This window comes from Terrapene carolina, unplaced genomic scaffold, assembly GCF_002925995.2.
Source record: "Terrapene carolina triunguis isolate 2854851 unplaced genomic scaffold, T_m_triunguis-2.0 Scaffold62, whole genome shotgun sequence".
NCBI classification, from domain to species: Eukaryota; Metazoa; Chordata; order Testudines; family Emydidae; genus Terrapene; species Terrapene triunguis.
Genome location: NW_020664413.1, coordinates 53,446,811 through 53,466,429, shown reverse-complemented (window position 1 = coordinate 53,466,429; position 19,619 = coordinate 53,446,811). Strand labels below are relative to the sequence as shown.

At 38.9% G+C, this 19,619-nt stretch overlaps 1 protein-coding gene across 1 annotated transcript in view; it reads left to right on the top strand.

Annotated features, from left to right (window-relative positions):
• The window catches only part of GTF3C3 (general transcription factor IIIC subunit 3), a 30,376-nt gene that overhangs the window by 454 nt on the left and 10,303 nt on the right, over window positions 1–19,619 (top strand). The window contains exons 2-16 of the mRNA XM_026647643.2: window positions 2,637–2,739; window positions 4,373–4,566; window positions 5,635–5,758; window positions 6,332–6,523; window positions 8,896–9,061; window positions 9,861–10,008; window positions 11,150–11,222; window positions 12,424–12,516; window positions 13,745–13,848; window positions 14,404–14,575; window positions 15,192–15,394; window positions 16,156–16,257; window positions 17,370–17,505; window positions 18,510–18,747; window positions 19,254–19,444. Coding sequence (XP_026503428.1) covers window positions 2,637–2,739; window positions 4,373–4,566; window positions 5,635–5,758; window positions 6,332–6,523; window positions 8,896–9,061; window positions 9,861–10,008; window positions 11,150–11,222; window positions 12,424–12,516; window positions 13,745–13,848; window positions 14,404–14,575; window positions 15,192–15,394; window positions 16,156–16,257; window positions 17,370–17,505; window positions 18,510–18,747; window positions 19,254–19,444 — 2,239 coding nt within the window. The remainder of the gene's footprint in view (window positions 1–2,636; window positions 2,740–4,372; window positions 4,567–5,634; window positions 5,759–6,331; window positions 6,524–8,895; window positions 9,062–9,860; window positions 10,009–11,149; window positions 11,223–12,423; window positions 12,517–13,744; window positions 13,849–14,403; window positions 14,576–15,191; window positions 15,395–16,155; window positions 16,258–17,369; window positions 17,506–18,509; window positions 18,748–19,253; window positions 19,445–19,619) is intronic.

Genomic DNA, 19,619 nt, shown 5'->3' with positions numbered 1-19,619 from the left:
TGCAGAGCAATGGCCTGGTGGGGTGCGTGGGGGGGATGGCTGGGGAGGGTGCAGGGCAATGGCCTGGGGGAGGGTGCGCGGGGGGATGGCCTGGAAGGGGCTGAGGGGGGGTGGCCGGGGAGGGTGCTGGGTAATGGCCGGTGGTGGCGGTGCGTGGGGTGGCCGTGGAGGGTGCAGAGCAATGGCCTGGGGGGGTGCGTGGGGGGGATGGCCAGGGAGGGTGCAGGGCAATGGCCTGGGGGCGGGGTGCATGGGGGGGTGACCGCGGAGGGTGCAGGGCAATGGCCGGGGGTGGGGGAGAGGAGCAGGGGGAATGGCTGCTGGCTGGGGAGTTTGCAGGGCAATGGCCTTGGAATGCACAGGGCGGCTGTTTTAATGACAGAACCAGGCTACATAGAGTTGTTTTTGGCAACCTCTAGATGGGTGGAGAAATTCCTAAACTTCAGTCTTAGGGTACGTCTTCACTAGCCGCCCTATCAGCGGATAGCAATCGATTTATCCGGGATCGATATATCGCGTCTCGTTAAGACGCGATATATTGATCCCCGAACGCTCTCACTGTCGACTCCGGAACTCCACCAGAGCGAGTGCCGGTAGCGCAGTCGACGGGGGAGCTGCGGCCGTTGATCCCGCGCCGTGTGGACCCCAGGTAATTCGATCCAAGATACTTCGACTTCAGCTATGCTATTCGCGTAGCTGAAGTTGCGTATCTTGGATCGATCCCCCCCCCAGTGTAGACCAGCCCTGCGGGTCTGCTGTACTTCCTGCAGCAGGCAGGGCACAGACAGGGGATGCCCAGCAGGGTATAAATAGCAGTGTAGACAGTGAAATGGTTTAGGCAAGTAAAGTGCCCTATGTTCCTAACTCCCATGGGTGTGTAGCTTACACACATCATTACATGCCCAAGCAGTGCCTATCACATCTACACTACAGTTTTTGGCAGTGTAGTGTCCACAGTGTTGTGTCCCTGCTGCCAGAGCTTTTCCATGCCTAGAGTGACCGTCCCCAGCTGTGGGGAAAGGCTCTGTCAGTGGGGAACTGTTGGAGCCTTTCCCCTGCTGCCAGAGCCTTTCCCCAGTACCTCCCTGCTGTCAGAGCCTTTCACTTTGGTATGTAGGTATGTGCTGCAGTGACAAGTGTGGGCGCAGCCTAACTTCCACCGCGGCATGTAGCTACGCATCTAGTGTCTGTGCTCTTCATGTGGACATTGTTAATCCATGAAATATTTTGTGCATTTTGAACTTAATTTATGATCTTGAGATACATGTGAGAAATTATTATTATTTGATAACTGTTAAAATAAGACTCTTGTACATTGCCATGTTTCTGGAAAGACAAGGGCAATTCTTGGTGAACGGAGCCCGACACCATAAGAAATGGCAGTTCCTTTTGCAGAGTGGGTAGGTGTCTGGCTCCGAAGAGAATCTTGGCATTCCCTGGCAGGAATGCTGGCACACTGCAGAGTTTGGAGTGGGTTAAAATTGGAGAAAATGAGGATTATACTCAAAGTTCCCTCAGGGACATGAAGGCCACGCATTTTTCATTCCCATAATGAAATAAATATAATTTTGTACATATACAAAGGTTTTGTTTTGATTCATTATTCCTGACTGTAGCTTTTAAGATGTTTCTAGATTTGCTAGCAGGAGTTGTCTTATTTTATAAACGTGCTATTTTTGTAGACTAAAAACTGCCCCTCTTATTTTCTAGGCAATTTTTGTTTAGTTAACGAAAAGAAACGTAGATGATGTTGGAAATTTGGAACATCTGATCTTTTCTTTTTCTTTATGTAATTTCATGATACAAGAAGCAACTCCTTCAAAGATTACTGAAGTGCTCTTTATTTATTTGTATATTTTCCATTATATTCCAACTACAGTAAATAGGAGAGCCATTGCTGTGGGCCATTGAAATTGCTGTTCCACAAAAAAAATACTTTGTTCCTCCAGAGGAGGCCTTACTGGTCAGGAGAGCATTACACCATTTTTATCCAATTTTTTTAAAGGTCATAGGATATCAGGGTTGGAAGGGACCTCAGGAGGTCATCTAGTCCAACCCCCTGCTCAAAGGAGGACCAATCCCCAACTATTTTTTTTTGCCCCAGATCCCTAAATGGCCCCCTCAAGGATTGAACTCACAACCCTGGGTTTAGCAGGCCAATGCTCAAACCACTCAAGAAACTACTAATTGCAACATGTAACCATGTAGTGGTTTCAGCATTGCATTTAATTTTGATAAGGGAGGCAAGCTTTTAAAAGTATTCATGATGTTTGTTTACAGTTTTGTTCACTTGGATAGTCACACCTCCTTTTTTTGTGAGATGTTGGGAACCATATAATCTTATTCCAGTGTACTTCAATACAAGCCGTATTCTTCAAGAGACTTCATTCAAAACTAATGTAGGACAACAGTGAACAGTCAGAATTTGAGTTCACTTTGCACTGATGAGAACAGAAGTTTCTTAAAATCAATGTTGGTGCCTGTTTTAATGGAATAATATAGCATCTGTTCCATCAGCAATGCAAAAAGCCAGAAACCCATAGTCTAAATGCCAGTAATTATAAACACAGGTGGAACAGTAAAATTAAATTAGTTTTTGTATTGCAAACCTTGTGACTAATTTTGTTGATATCTAGGATGGAGAAAGTGTACCTACTGAGGAAAATACATATGACCCAGATGCTCCATCTACATCTGGAAAAGGATCTGGTAAATCCCGGAGTCACAGTGAAACAGAAGGTATGTGTCAGTATGCTGGCTTAAGTGAAGAAATGTAAAAATCACAGTATTTTGTTGCTGAAACCATGTGTTCTTTGATAGGTTACTGTCAAGGCTGATTCTCCACTCTGGCACTTCGAATGCAGAAGGTGGGGGCCCGCAAGGACTCTAAAAATTAATACTGGCCACTCCAGGCTTGTATTAAACCCCCAAGGTTACAGCTTCTCTCTGACCTTGGATGGGTAGATGCTGTCACCACCCAAATGCAAAAAACCCTTTTTACCCAGGAAGGCGCACTTGGGAATTCCTCCCTGTGGGGTACCCTCAAGCCCTTTCAAATCCCCTTCGGGGAAGAGCTGAGAAAGAAAACAAAGGAAATCAGCTGTTACCACCAGCTAATTAAACAACATGTGCACAAACCTCTTAGGACACAAAAAACCAATCCTGTTCTTAAAAAAGGTAAACTTTATTAAAAACAAAAAGAAAGAAAATACATCTGGAACTTAGGCTATTGCTAGATTTAAAAAGAGCAAATATAATAATTAAGCATCAAGAATGGTTTTCTTGAGGTCCAGCTTAAAGGTTACAAGCAAAACAAAAGCACCTGGGGTTAGCACAGAGGAGTCCACAAGCCAATAAGGGGGGGGGGGGGAGAAGAGATAAACCTAATTGCGTCTTTCTAGACATTTTCTGATCTACTTACATATCTGGGGTTTCAAATTGAGTAGTTTTAGGTATGATCTGATGATTTCCATACCTGGTCCACAGCTTTTTACAGCATAGCTTCAGCCCTGTTTTGCTCTGTCCCCTCTCTCCGGAGAACAACAGACAGACAAAAGGGGAGCCTTGTTTCAATTTTTAAAAGTTGTAGCCTTCCCATTGGCTCTTTTGGCCAGATATCCACTCACTTCCCTTTACCTATGCATGCAGTCATAGGTAAAGTAGAGAGCCGCTACTAACAGGGATTTTATAGCTAAGAGGCTGGCTGGGTGTCCATAAAAGTTAGCCCTCCACCCGCCTTCATTTATCACAGTGACTTTTAAAAACAGTTTACAGCTTGTTCAATTAGAGAATGTATGTATGAAATGTTTGTTCTCCATCATATCCAAGCTTCCCATTGCACTGGTGGGTGCCCTGTATCTCCAAGAGGCAGGCTCAGTCAATCATAGGGAGGAACTGGGGGGAACTATGGGCGGGGGAGGGGGTCAGCAACCTCAGTTGCAATTCCATCCGTACTACCAGCAGTATTTTAGACCTGACTTAAACACCAACACACACTGGATATGTCTACACTACGGGATTAATCCGAATTTAGATAATTCGAATTTGGGAAACAGGTTGTATAAATTCGATTGTGCGCGGCCACACTAAGCACATTAATTCGGTTTTTAACCACATTAATTCGGTGGTGTGCGGCCACACTAACCCTAATTCGAATTAACAAAATCGATTTTGGCGCTACTCCGCTCGTCGAGGTGGAGTACAGAAATCGATTTTAAGTGCCCTTTAATTCGAATTAACTGGCTCTGTAGTGTGGACGGGTGAAGGGTTAATTCGGATTAACGCAGCTAAATCCGAATTAAAGTCGTAGTGTAGACCAGGCCACTGATTCATCAGGATGTATTGTAAATCTATTCTGACTCTCTTCAACCAGGAGAAACGACAGATGGGGTCAGTAAATCTGTCCATCGGGTCTTCGCTTCCATGCTTGGGGAAAATGAAGATGAGGAGGAGGAAGAAGAGGAGGAAGAGGAGGAGGAAGATGAAGAAACCCCTGAGCAACCCACAGCAGGAGATGTTTTTGTATTGGAGATGGTACTTAATCGAGAGACCAAGAAAATGATGAAAGTAAGTATTTGCATTTAAAAATCTTCATGTAGTCTGCATGATACCACTGAAGCACAGTGAGTACATGTTTTCTGTAGCATCATTTTAGAGACATGATGTTAATATTTGAAAACTTAACTGAAAATGTTATACATGATGTCTCCTGATCCCTTTTAACTGTTTGATTTGTTTACATATCTGTATATTTTAAAAGATTCCTGCTGGTTCCTGAGTCGGTTTGTTGACTGTGCTTTATATAAGCTTCCTTCAGCTGTCATTGAGATCTGTCATGCTTGGGTTTTGAGCTTCATGTGCATTTACCATCGTCAAGTTTTGGTTTAACTGAACTGTTTTTGTTGCAGTAAGATTTCACCTAAGTCACAAATTCAGCTGCAGAGTCCTCCTCTTTTATCCCAGCGTGGGGCTGCTCATAAAAAGGCACTTGGTTAAAGAATAGGGGAGTAATTTTTAGTTTTTCTATAATTAGATTTTAAACTTTTATAAATGGATGTTTACACAGTGAGCCACCAAAATGAGTTCTGACAGTTGCATCAGCACCCCCAGTGGTACTGAAACAAATTTAAAATATTTTATATTTGTTTAACAAAAATTACAGATGTGATTGATTCCTCTTGAATTTGGGCATAATAGAATAGGGATGGCATTTGAGCAGTCCAAAAATAATCGGACAATTGACCAGTCAAGTAAAGCCAAAAATGGTCAAATATTTTAGAGCACTAATTTATTAGAACAGTAACCAAAAAGAGTAAGGCTTTATGATCTTCAGTAGGCTTAGCCTTAGATGCTTATGCCTAATTACAACAACCAAGTTACTTAACAGTTATTTTAACTCCCAAAAATGCAAAACACAATGAAATGAGGTTATAAAAAAAGAGAGAATGACACCGTGATGTAATCTAAAAGGTAGGCCACCGCCTACATCAGGGCATTCTTGCTAGAATATTTGACAATGTTTGACCCTGGTGAAATAATAGGCGGTCAATTTGATATTGTTTTACTGGTCAGTTGATCAGCTTACCAAACCTATTGTATATTTATATTTGTTTCTATTATAATCTTTCAATTTAGGAGAAAAGGCCTCGTAGTAAACTTCCTCGAGCCCTCAGAGGCCTCATGGGAGAAGCCAACATTAGGTTTGCTCGAGGGGAACACGAGGAGGCTATACTGATGTGCATGGAAATCATAAGACAAGGTATTTCAATATTTCGTGGGAATGTGTGAGCCATCAAAAGGAATAAGATTTATGTGGAATTTATAGTATTCATCAAGGAAACTAAAAATTAACTGTTGCTTCATTTAATATCAGATACTGCAGCATCAGGAACTGGTCTATTTGTAAATGGTTCTAATAGCAAATTAATGATATGAATACTCCTAGCTCATCTTTAAGCGCGCTCTCTCTCTCTCTCTCTCTCTCTGTTGTTGTTTGTAAAAAGAAATTAAGACCCTTTTCCTGCGAAGACTTATGCCCTTGCCTAGCTTTAAGTACTTAAGTGCCATTAACTTTGCAGAATTGGGGTCTAAATGGCTTGTAGAAATAGTTTGCTGTATGGATAAAATACTATATAAGGTTGTAGTAAAGTTTAGTCAATTTGTTTAATTACACATAAGATAAACTGGGAGATTGAACGTTTCTTCTTTGTTTTAACAAATTAATTGAATATTTCATATACTTCTAATGTGCATTATTTTCAGAAGCCTAAATTATTTTATTTCAGGTTGGTTAAAAAGTTTAAAACGTAATGAGTATTTTTGTCTTTAATAGCTCCTCTTGCTTATGAGCCATTTTCTACTCTTGCCATGATCTATGAGGACCAAGGTGATATGGAGAAATCATTGCAATTTGAGTTGATTGCAGCTCATTTAAACCCTAGTGACACTGAGGAGTGGGTTAGACTGGCAGAAATGTCACTAGAGCAGGACAATATTAAACAGGCCATATTTTGCTATTCAAAAGGTAATGTAATGACTGTTTTACTATTCCTTTGTACTTGTGGTAATTTTATTTGATAATGTAATGATATAATCATTTGCTTTGCTTTAGCTATCCCGTTCAGTTTTCTGTTCACTGAGATTGTGGTAACATTGTTTAAAACTGATTTGAACTTTGTGTGTAGGCATATCTCATTCTATGAGGTCTGAGAGTTTTTTCTTCGTACTAAAAGTGTGTGGGAGCATTAAAAATCTATGGATGATCAAGCAACCCCTTTTGCTGTGTTTTGGGAGAAGATAAACATAATAAACTTATATATTTGAAAGCGTTACATTAGTAGCTAATGTACATACTAGATAAGTTTATTGGATTTGGAGTGTTATAGGAGACCTTTCCTCAGGCTGCAAATATTGTTTTCTGTACTATTTTTCTTATCTTCTAAGATGATACTGACACTTGTCACAGGCTTTATCATATCTGAATTCTTTGCTTCAGTCTTCACGGCTGAGGATGTTAGGGAGATTCCCAAACCTGAGCCGTCCTTTGTAGGTGACAAATCTGAGGAATTGTCATAGATTGAAGTGTCATTAGAAGAGGTTTTGGAATTAATTGATAAACTTAACTGTAACAAGTCACCGGGACCAGATGGCATTCACCCAAGAGGTCTGAAAGAACTCAAATGTGAAATTGCAGAACTACTAACTATGGTTTGTAACCTGTCCTTTAAATCGGCTTCTGTACTCAGTGACTGCAAGATAGCTAATGTAACGCCAATATTTAAAAAGGGCTCTAGAGGTAATCCTGGCAATTACAGACTGGTAAGTCTAACGTCAGTACAGGGCAAATTAGTTGAAACAATCGTAAGGAATAAAATTGTCAGACACATAGAAGAACATAAATTGTTGGGCAAAAATCAACATGGTTTCTGTAAAGGGAAATCATGTCTTACTAATCTATTAGAGTTCTTTGAAGGGGTCAACAAACATGTGGACAAGGGGGATCCAGTGGACATAGTGTACTTAGATTTCCAGAAAGCCTTTGACAAGGTCCCTCACCAAAGGCTCGTAAGTAAATTAAGTTGTCATGGGATAAGAGGGAAGATCCTTTCATGGATTGAGAACTGGTTAAAAGACAGGGAACAAAGGGTAGGAATAAATGGTAAATTTTCAGAATGGAGAGGGGTTCCCCTAGTGGTGTTCCCCAAGGGTCAGTCCTAGGACCAATCCTATTCAACTTATTCATAAGTTATCTGGAGAAAGGGGTAAAAAGTGAGGTGTCAAAGTTTGCAGATGATACTAAACTGCTCAAGATAGTTAAGACCAAAGCAGACTGTGAAGAGCTTCAAAAAGATCTCACAAAACTAAGTGATTGGGCAACAAAATGGCAAATGAAATTTAATGTGGATAAATGTAAACTAATGCACATTGGGAAAAATAACCCCAACTATACATACAATATGATGGGGGCTAATTTAGCTACAACTAATCAGGAAAAAGATCTTGGAGTCATTGTGGATAGTTCTCTGAAGATGTCCACGCAGTGTGCAGCGGCAGTCAAAAAAGCAAACAGGATGTTAGGAATCATTAAAAAGGGAATAGAGAATAAGACGGAGAATATCTTATTGCCCTTCTATAAATCCATGGTACGCCCACATCTTGAATACTGCGTACAGATGTGGTCTTCTCATCTCAAAAAAGATATACTGGCATTAGAAAAGGTTCAGAGAAGGGCAACTAAAATGATTAGGGGTTTGGAACTGGTCCCATATGAGGAGAGATTAAAGAGGCTAGGACTTTTCAGCTTGGAAAAGAGGAGACTAAGGGGGGATATGATAGAGGTATATAAAATCATGAGTGATGTGGAGAAAGTGAATAAGGAAAAGTTATTTACTTGTTCCCATAATATAAGAACTAGGGGCCACCAAATGAAATTGATGGGCAGCAGGTTTAAAACAAATAAAAGGAAGTTCTTCACACAGCGCACAGTCAACTTGTGGAAGTCCTTGCCTGAAGAGGTTGTGAAGTCTAGGACTATAACAGGGTTTAAAAGAGAACTGGATAAATTCATGGAGGTTAAGTCCATTAATGGCTATTAGCCAGGATGGGTAAGGAATGGTGTTCCTAGCCTCTGTTTGTCAGAAGGTGGTGATGGACGGCAGGAGAGAGATCACTTGATCATTACCTGTTAGGTTCACTCCCTCTGGGGCACCTGGCATTGGCCACTGTCGGTAGACAGGATACTCGGCTGGATGGACCTTTGGTCTGACCCAGTATGGCCATTTTTATGTTCTTATTATGTTCTTATGTATCATTCAGGTGGATAGTCAAGCAAGCATAGTGAGCCCAGACTTGCATTTGTCTAAGCCAAGTACTGACTACTTGTTGTTGTTGTCGTAGCTCTGAAGTATGACCCTACCAATGTGCGTTATCTGTGGGAGAGATCAAGCTTGTATGAGCAGATGGGAGACCATAAAATGGCAATGGATGGCTATAGACGAATCTTAAATCTTCTGTCCCCTTTTGATGGAGAACGCTTTATGCAGTTGGCCAGGGACATGGCGAAGTAAGTTCATTTGCCAATAGCATGACTTGATTTTCCAAGATTGAAAGAAAACTGATTAATTTAAGCTTATTCCCTTTGCCCTTTAGAAAAATCATTGGGAATTTCTTCTTGTGACTTCTTCAGCCTTTAAAATAATGCTCTTTCTGTAGAACCTAGTTTGTTCAGGAGCCATGCCAGAAATCAGGGACTGAAGCCTTTTCTGGACAGTATTACATATCCAATAATTAGCACTGAAATCAACTGTTTGATTTATTCAGCAAGTCAGTTACTGCTCTGTACCTCAGTTTTCTCATCTGCAAAACACGCTAAGAATAACTTACTTCATCTCACAGAGGCCCAACGAGGCTACTTCTTTAATAATTTAAAGCTCTTTGAGATCCGTGGATGGGAGATGGTGTAAATATGCAAATTAGTGTTATAACCCTATTAGAGTTTCAGCTGAGAGTATCTTAATACAATAAAGCCTGCAAACTTGGTTACTGGGGGCAAGGGGGGAAGCAGGAGAAAGCATTTTATTGGGTTTTTAAAAAGTTAACATGTAAGAGAAAAACTAATGATAAAAATCAGTTAGTCAAATGGTAAAAAATTGTCACAAAGTTGAAAAATCTGTCCCTTTTCACTTAAAAAAAATTGACTTGCTCTAATAAAAATTCTCATAAGGAGGAGAAGACAAATGAAGAGAACAAGGGAACATGTTCAATATCTGTACTTTTTTTGGTGAATCTCTTAGTTGACTAGTTTTCATAATATGCGTAGCATTGAAAATTGTCACTAATATCTCATACCCATATTTTTGTAGGAGTTACTATGAAGCCAATGATGTCACTTCTGCTATTGAGATAATGGAAGAAGCCTTTACTAAACATCAGAGCCTCATCTCCATGGAAGATATAAATATAGCAGCTGAACTGTATATCTCCAACAAACAGTATGACAAAGCTATGGCGGTATGAGAATGAAATGCTTTTGTGTCAGGTTTAACAGTTTTGTGCCCTTTAGAAGGACAGATTTTATCTTGATGTTATTAAGCAATATAGTTTTTCCAGTTTTGTGATAGTTCAGCAAGTCAGATACGTTAATATTCATTACTCCAGTGTGTCAGTAAATTAGCATTGAAATCAAGTTTGATTTATTTGGTAAGAGGCAACAGAAGATTTGTATGTTGTTTCTTGGGGAAGGTTTTAAAAATGTGATTTTCTTCTCCTTAGATGTATTGATCTGGGTAGCCTGATGAAGCCAATGAGTCGTGATCGGTGTGTCTGTGACACATCAGCACAGATCATTCATAGTTTAGGGCAAGAAGGGACCATTAGATCATCTTTATGACCTATAATACATTATAGGTCATTACACCCAGTTACCCTTGTGTTGAGCCCAATAAGTTATGCTTTAGCCAAGCACATCTCCCAGAAAGAGAGACAGATTCGATCCGAAGACCTCGCAAGATGAAGAGTACACCACTCCCCTTGATAGTTTGTTCAAATGGTTAATCACTCACTGTTAAAAATTTGTGCCTTATTTCTAATTTGAATATGTTAGGCTTCAGCTTCACACCATTGGTTCTTGTTATGCCTTTCCCCGCTAGATGAAAGAGCCCGTTCGTACCTGTTATTTTTTTCCCCATGAAGGTATTTAAACACTGTAATCAAGGCACCTCTTCTTTTTGGTAAGCTAAACAGATTGAGCACGTCTCTGTCTTTGACTGGTAAGGCATTTTCTCCAGCCCTTCAGTCATTTTTGTGGCTCTTCAACTTCTCTGGTTTTTCAAGATTCTTTTTAAAATGTGGAAACCAGAATTTTACCCCTAATACCAGTATCAGTCTATGCCATAAGCAGAGGTGAAATCACCTTCCTGCTCCTACTCACTACTTCTCTATGGAAGTCTAAATATTTTACATCAAGACAGTCTCTGTATTAAGATGTGGTCCAGACTCTGGAAAGAAAAAATTGAAAAACCCTGTATTAACTACTTTTTGCATGGGTTACTCTGGCAATGACCACGTTGTGAAGCTGTTTACTTAAACCAGTTATTGTATGGGGCTGATTTTATAGTTTCTAACAGGACATGAATTGCTCTTCCATTTTTAGGTTATTACGGATTTTTCAGGAATTGTAGTTTCAAAGAAAGTGACTGAACGAGGCTCTTCTGAGGAGAATAAAGGTAACTGGCAAACAAGCAGCTAGTAGGATGCCATTGTCAGTGTAATATACCATCTCCCTTGTAGTGCATGTTCTTTTGAGCTATTCAGTACTTCTAGATTTTTCTTGAAAAGCTCTTCATTGTTGTATTGAGTGACACATGGTCTATTAAACTTTTTATAGTAAATTAATTTTGCCCATAAAAGCCAGTTGGCCACTTTGATGTGGTGACTCATTAAACCCATGGGCTGTTGCTGTCTAGGGTATAATATAATAGGTGGCTAGTTAAATTGCTAAAACTCCCACTGAGGTTTTCAGATCAGATGATTTACTTCTCTTAGATAAATAGCTTTTGAAAAACACTAATTTAATAGCATCTTGACTCAAATATCTGTCTTTATACTAAATGAGATAAAACTAATTATGTTCTTTATAAACCCTACCTGTGCAATTACAAATTCAAGTCTTTTGGTTTATGCAGATGTATAAATACTAGTTTGGGATCATAAATTTGCTTCCACATGAAAGCCATTGCTTGGTTCTGAAAATGTTTGTCTGCCGTGCTTTTAAATGGTTTGTCAAGCTGAAAAAAGATTTAAAAATAAATAAATAAATAAATAAGCTAGCCCAGGCCAGTAATATTTGTCTGTGGCTGACCAGTTGGTTTAGCAGTGAAGTCCAAACCCAGTGCAAATACACCTCTACCCCGATATAACACGAATTCGGATATAACGCGGTAAAGCAGCGCTCCAGGGAGGCGGGGCTGCACACTCCAGCAGATCAAAGCAAGTTCAATATAACGCGGTTTCACCTATAATGCGGTAAGATTTTTTGGCTCCCGAGGACAGCGTTATATCGGGGTAGAGGTGTATAAGAGCTGGTCCTGCACTCCCTTTTCAGGCAAAACTCCTGAAAAATCTTCTCATTACTAAACATAAATAAGGAGCAAAACTATTATGAATCAAAAAATAAATGCAGTTTATTATGTCATGCCAAATCACATAGCTATTAGGACAAACCTATACAATCTGCTAGGAGCTTACTTTCCCTTTTTCCCCTCTCTACTTTTTAAAGCCCTTGTCACTGTGCTATCTTTTAAAAACATGGCCTATTTTTCAGTAGTTAACAAAAAGCTACTAATCAAATGTAGACACCAAATTAAATAGTTTTGGATTCATTGAAAACTGCTAATGAGTTTAATCTGATTTTTTGTTTCCTGTTAGACATGAAAGATGTAGTGGCTGTCGTGGAAATTCAGGAGAGTCAAGTGGCCGTGATTGACTATCAAGATTTTCCAGCTGAATCCAGCACTGTTTGTAAGCAATTTAATTCTGAATTTAGTGTAAATGTGAAACCTGATCATGGTCAGTATTCAGCTTTTGAAAGTCTGGGCAACAGTGAAGGTTTTTGACAGGAGGGATGTTGGATTTAGTCTAGAAAAGACTCTTAATCTGCCTTTTTTCCTTGGTTGAAAATTACTGCCTCCTACCCTGTCTACCTTCACATTTTAAAAACACCCAGTTTCCAGAAATTATCCACTTTGAAACTGCTGTTTTCTGATGATTTTAAAACATTTATCAGCAACTGAATAATGATAATTATTATACTTGGCATATCTGGAGTCCTTTATTTGTTCAAAGAAATGTACAGACATTGACTAATCCTCACAACTGTGACTTATAGGTCCTGGAAGTGTGTATTAGAAGTGAAATGGAGTTTATTGTAGACCTGAGGAGTCTGTGAATGTATTTGCGGTTCATGTTGATTGATGGTGAGGCATGTTAGGTTGATCCAGATTTGGTGAGTTCCTTGACATTTAGTGATTGCATTTACAGGAAGTACATTTGAGCAACCGTAACCCCAAATCAATGAACTTTTAGTGTGGGATTTCTATACGATTTAGTAGTTAATTAACAAGAGTAACCTCTTTGACATGTACAGCACACTTGCCATTCTCTCCTTATTGCAGTCTTTGTAGGTATTACTTAGAGAGTTCTGTAGGTATGTGCTGTGTGTGTTACAAAATGCAGAAAGAGTTAGTCCCTGTTCTTATAGGGCTTGTGGTCTAATGTGGAAAAGTAGCATATGCGGGACTACAGTTCACTTAATAGTAAAGGAGCTGGGGACACTGATGGGTAGGTCAGTATAGGAAGGCTTTGTGAAAGAAGAGAGTTTGAAGGAGGAGAGGGAGGACACTAAGGACTCTGGTGCTGAGTATATCCTGCAAGGTGCAGAGCACCTTCAACTACTGCTGAAGTCAGTAAAAATTGATGGCACTTCGTAGGATCAGGTGCTTAGGTCATGGGGAGCAGGAAGTTGCTTCAAACATCAGGGAAAGCAAGAAAGAAGTGAATCAGTTAGGACCTGATCTAACACTAATTGAACCAATAGAAAGATTTCCATTGACTTTTGTGGAGCTGAATCAGGACCAGAGAAGAGGGTGCGGAGAAGTGTAATGAGTAAGAGAGTATAATAGAAAGGTGTTGAGGACGTGGTGTCATTGTTAAAAGCTGTTGTTTCAGAACTAAGTGTTGTCTTTTGTAGCTGAAGATAAAGTTAGCTGCTCTATACCTGATGGAGTTCCAATAGACATCACAGTAAAACTAATGGTGTGCCTGGTTCACCTGAACATCCTAGAGCCACTCAATGTAAGTAAAAACTAATACATAGATAAAATGGGGGTAATTTTGGTAAATCATGTAATGTGTTGTTCTCACTTTTTCATGAGTGAGGACTTAAATTTGACAGTATGTTTTTTTTACTGTTCATTTTTAAAAATGGCCACAAAGCTAGGAAGGTCGTCACAAGCACTACAGGAGGCATGTAGGATGGATTTTAAAAATCATAATTATAATATAATCTCAAGACCTCTCACACACCATCCTGATGGAGCTTTTACAAGGGTATTTGGATGTGAAGTTTGCCTTTCCTCTATCAGAGCCAAAATAACATTGTTCTTTTAGGAACCTATCCTGAAATACTAATCTCATTTTTTCCCTTTGAAATCACATAAAAATGAAGGGTTCAAGTTTCAGGATGGACCACCTATGCACATTGTTTCAGATGTTGAATAGAAAATGTAAATATTCCATTGCTTTCCAATATAAAATGGGTTAGCACAGTAATTGTTTATGTATGTGGCTGGTCTTAGTATTTCATTTTTACTTGTTTTTTTTTTTTTTTATTATTATTTTGGGGGGAAGCCTCTTTTGACTACTCTAGTGGAGCAAAATCCAGAGGATATGGGGGACTTGTACCTGGATGTTGCAGAGGCGTTTCTGGATGTTGGAGAATACAATTCAGCACTACCACTGTTGAGTGCCCTAGTTTGTTCTGAAAGATATAACTTGGCTGTAGTTTGGCTCCGGCATGCAGGTAATGACATTGCAATACTGCTTAACACTTCTGACTGAAGAGTAGAAACTCATTTCCATATGATGCTAATAACATTCTGGTGACATTAGTGCTTTAAAGGCCTGAAACTGATAGGTGCTTTTGCAGTGCTGACCACCATCATGTCCCATTGACCTCTTAGGCCATTAGTTAAGAATGTCTGAACATTGGATAGAAAGTTCATATGATAAATTGTCAGAAGTGTCTACCATACTGTAGTTATGATTAGAGAATATCACATTTATCCTTGTGGTGGAAGGTTTTCTTTTATGGAGGTCTCCTTCAAGTGTGTCCAAAAATGTTCAGATTGATTGAAACAATTTCAACATAAATATTTAGTCTTAACAATGAAGACCGTTGTTCAACTTAACAGTGTTTTTTCTTTTAAGATTCTGCAGGTTAAAAGACACTGTTATTCCTCAGGTACAAGATACTGTATTGTGTGTTCCTATTTTAATAATATGTGCTCAGTGTAGTTCTATCTGTAGAGCACAACAAAAGCTGTGTGTGATACAGAACTAGTCTGGTTTGTATGAAAATAGGCACAGTCTCACTTCTGTAATATAAGCATATTGTATTTGTTGATGTTTATTTCTAGAATGTCTAAAAGCCTTGGGATATATGGAGCGTGCTGCAGAGAGCTATGCAAAAGTTGTTGATCTTGCCCCGTTGCATTTGGATGCAAGAATTTCACTTTCTACACTTCAGCAGCAGCTGGGTCGGCCTGAGAAAGCTCTGGAGGCTCTGGAACCAATGTATGATCCAGATACATTGGCACAAGATGCTAATGCTGCGCAGCAGGTAGGTGAAATGCTATATAATGTGTCTTGACTCTTTTGTCCACAGTTTTTGGTGTACATAATTCTGTTATGGCAAGAGTTTATTGCTAAATGCATTTCTTTGGTAAATTTCCTCCATGGCATTTAGAGTGATTTTGTATACTCTGTAAAGACACATCGTAATTTTAACGCTGGTAAAAGATGCCAGCTTGACAATACTGGAGACTGTGGTCCATCTATCTACAGCACAGGTCACAATAGGGGTTGTGGTGAAACGTTCCCTACTGTGCTCCAGAGGGACCACCACTAGGGTCAAGAGGGTATCTCACTCTACATGTCTGTTTAATCCCGACTCCCAGTATCTAAATTCTGACTCTGATTTTTGTGTGCTGTATGACCACTTGTCCAATAGGAACTGGACTAAAGACCAGTCACTTCACATCAGCTGTCCAACAGACATTAACTTTTGTCTACTACTGATCTGATTGTAAGTGGTGACGTAGTTGATAGGTTCTGTATCCCATTTCCAATAGCTCCTCCATCGAATAAGATCTATACAGATTTTCTTCTAAATTTAAATGATGAAACAAAACAACTATTATCCGAGGGAAGTTTTGATTTTCCTGTGCTGTCCTTAAGCTTTTACTACAGTTTTCTAAGTATTGTTATTTTCTTTTTTGGTACTGATACTATACTAGCAGCCAGAAAAGTAATGTTTATAAAAACACTAAGTGTAGGTAGTGGTAGTTTATTACTTAATTAACTCTGCTCAATGTTATCTAGGAATTAAAGTTACTGCTCCATCGTTCAACGCTGTTGTATTCTCAAGGCAAAATGTATGGTTATGTGGACACTTTGCTTACCATGCTAGCAATGCTATTAAAGGTAAGTTAATTCTTGTAGCCAAGCTTTACTGGATGGGACAGACATGTCCTGTTTAAGCCAAAGGATAAATGTACTCAAAAGTATTAGAAATCTATAGAAATAATTGTAAACCGATATCTTGTATATGCAATATCATCGTTTAATATGCCTGCATCATCATCTGGTATACCTGAGTCTTTCAGAGGTGCCCCAATCAAAGCCACTAGGTATCTTTTGAGAATTAGGCCATTCATTTGTAATCAAAATAATGCTCTGTTCGGTATAAGCAGAACTTCTATTGTATGCGTTAAACTACTGATATGCCTTCTTTACGGATACTCCCTATTTGTATATGACATGTTTTTATTGGTATTTTCTCACAAGTGTCTGCATATGTTACGTTAAATGAAATATACACTAGGGTCTTTACTGGATGATTTCAAGAGTGTTTCAGGTCTATAGTATTCCTGACTATGCATAGAACAATCAGAACATAGAATCACTTTTTAATCTTTGTTAGACAGTATTGTGTTTCACGTATAGCTACCGTAAATTACACAAGCAACATAAGATGAATTAAAGTGAAATTATTTAAATAACTTTCCTTTTATGTTCTTGTTGTTCTATTCATATCATAACAAAAATATTTTTAGGTAGAATTTACTTAGTTTGCAAGTTGTTACTTTTTGTTTGTTTGAGTTTTGTTATATTCAGAGTTCCATTTTCCCAAAATTGTTACAGTTTGGGATCACAGTCACTGTACCAATTGGATAGTTGACTGTCCACCTGTTTCTAAAATCTTGATACTGGTAGCATGGCATCTTTTTTATTATGCCTCTAGGAAAGAAGTTTTGATTCGGTTATAAACAGAAGTCTACCAACCTTCATAAAATTCAACTCCTCTGGAGAGCTTTTATCCTTCTCTTTTGGATAACTCAGTCTAAACAGGAACATGAAACAATGCTAAATACAATCTTATTGTTTGTGAACAATAGTCAAGTATGCTTCTGCTTATTATGGCATAACTGATCTGAAAACTATTTTTGAACACAGCTAGAGCAAGATGTATTGGCAACAGGATGTATTCATATAATCAGAAACTTAGAATGGTTGTCCTTCATAATTGTTTCCAGGTAGCAATGAACAGAGCTCAGGTGTGTTTGATATCTAGTTCCAAATCCGGGGAGAGACATCTTTACCTTATGAAGGTGTCTAGGGATAAAATTTCAGACAGTGATGACCAAGAGACGGCAAACTGTGATGCAAAAGGTAACAGACTTAAAAAAAAATAAATCATGTTAATTTCCTACATACCAAAAGATCCTAGTATTATGTTACATTCCAAATCCTTATTCAAATATACATGACTTTATTAGATCTGTTTCACCCACATGCTTTATTCATACAGGCAGGGCCAGCTCTAGGTTTTTTGCTGCCCCAAGCATGCACAAAAAAAAAAAAAAACCCTCCCGGAATGCCGCCCCTGGAATTGTGCTGCCCCAAGCACGTGCTTGGTTTGTTGGTGCCTAGAGTCAGTCCTGCATGTAGTGCCTAATTTAGGCTCTGATCCTACAGTCTTTACTCAGATGAATAGTCTGATTGAAGCCAAGGAAATGACTTTCATAAGTAAGGACTACTTGAATGAGTAAAGGTTGCAAAATCTTGTTGTTAATATGAAAGAGAGTATATTAATGAATGAGCTACTTCCATCAAGCCAAGCTTTGCCACAAACGTTGGGACTGCACAAGCCTATATTGATGGGCTTAGGAAAATCATGTTTTCCTCTTATTTAAAAGCAAGCTAATCTAATCTGACAGGCAGATAGTATAGTCAGTACTGCTGCTAGGGGAAAAGTCTCTTTAGGCATAACAATATTTAAAAACAAAACAGAATGCTTTGTTTTCCAGCTAGATCCAAACTGTGACTGATTCAGACTTGTAGTTATTTAGCATCATCAGGTAAATGGGGAGGTTTTTAATGTGTGTTTATGTAATACTGGAGCAGCTTGAATTGCTGCTGTTTTAAATTCCCTGGAATTCTGAAGTTCTCACTTTAATGGTTATGGGTTTGTTTAAAAACCAGGTATTTCATAAATTGTGTTATGAAAGATTTCAAATACCATTGAAATGTATTCCACTATTAATGTAAAAGACTCTTTGTTTAAAAAAACAAATAAAAGTTTAGGCTGAAGTTTAAAAAGCGTGTGTGAGTGTAAGTCTTTAGCCCTTTAAGACTTTAATTTCCTTGACTGATTGTGTTTATTAATATTTTAGCAATATTTGCTGTGCTCACAAGTGTGCTGACAAAAGATGACTGGTGGAACCTCCTCCTGAAAGCCATATACTCTTTGTGTGACCTTTCCCGATATGAGGAGGCAGAGCTGCTGGTGGATTCCTCACTGGAATATTATTCATTTTATGATGATAGGCAAAAGCGCAAAGAGCTGGAGTACTTTGGTCTTTCAGCTGCAATTCTGGACAAGAACTTCAGAAAAGGTTACAACTATATCAGGTGAGAAGCACTGGACTGTAGTTGATCACAACGTTGTGTTTTTTAATGGTCTGTATAATGATTTCCATTGAGGTTGTAGTTACATTGCTGAGAACATTTGCTGTTGATGTAATAGTTAATTTCTGAATTGCGGGTGGGATGATCTTTTGTTTCTAAAAGAAACAGAATACGGTTTACTTTAAATTTGCCTTAAAAGCAGATTCATTGACTGAAACGATGGGGCTTTTTGGTGTCCTTTAATTGCAAAGCAATGTAATACAGTAGCTAGCTCTATGTGCAGTGCAGCTCTTTGGTCATCTTGATGTACATTATGAAAGTACTGTACAAGCTTTCTTATCCCAAGTTTTGTCTCTTTTACTGATCTAACGTTTACTTCTGGGAAGTCCAAAGTGAAAGAATAGTCTTAAAGCAAATTGTATCTCCTGTGGCTTCCCCTATAGACTGTTCACTCACTGATTTATTGCATATTTACATATTCAATAAACGCTTTCCGCTCACATTTTTAGGATAATGCTAATGGAAAATGTTAATAAACCACAACTCTGGAACATCTTCAATCAAGTCACCATGCATTCTCAGGATGTACGACATCATCGCTTTTGTCTTCGATTAATGCTGAAAAATCCTGATAATCATGCACTGTGTGTCCTAAATGGGCATAATGCATTCGTATCTGGTAGTTTCAAGCATGCTCTCGGTAAGGCCATCATTATACTGTACTAATATCAACAAGTATGACCTTTGGGGGTGTGAAATGTTAATCTCCTGTACTTATTTTTACCATCAAATTTCTCATATTTTGAGTGTATTTTTCAAAGTAGAGTGAATGTGCCCTTCAGGTAGGGAAAAAAATCACTATTTATTTCCTCCTT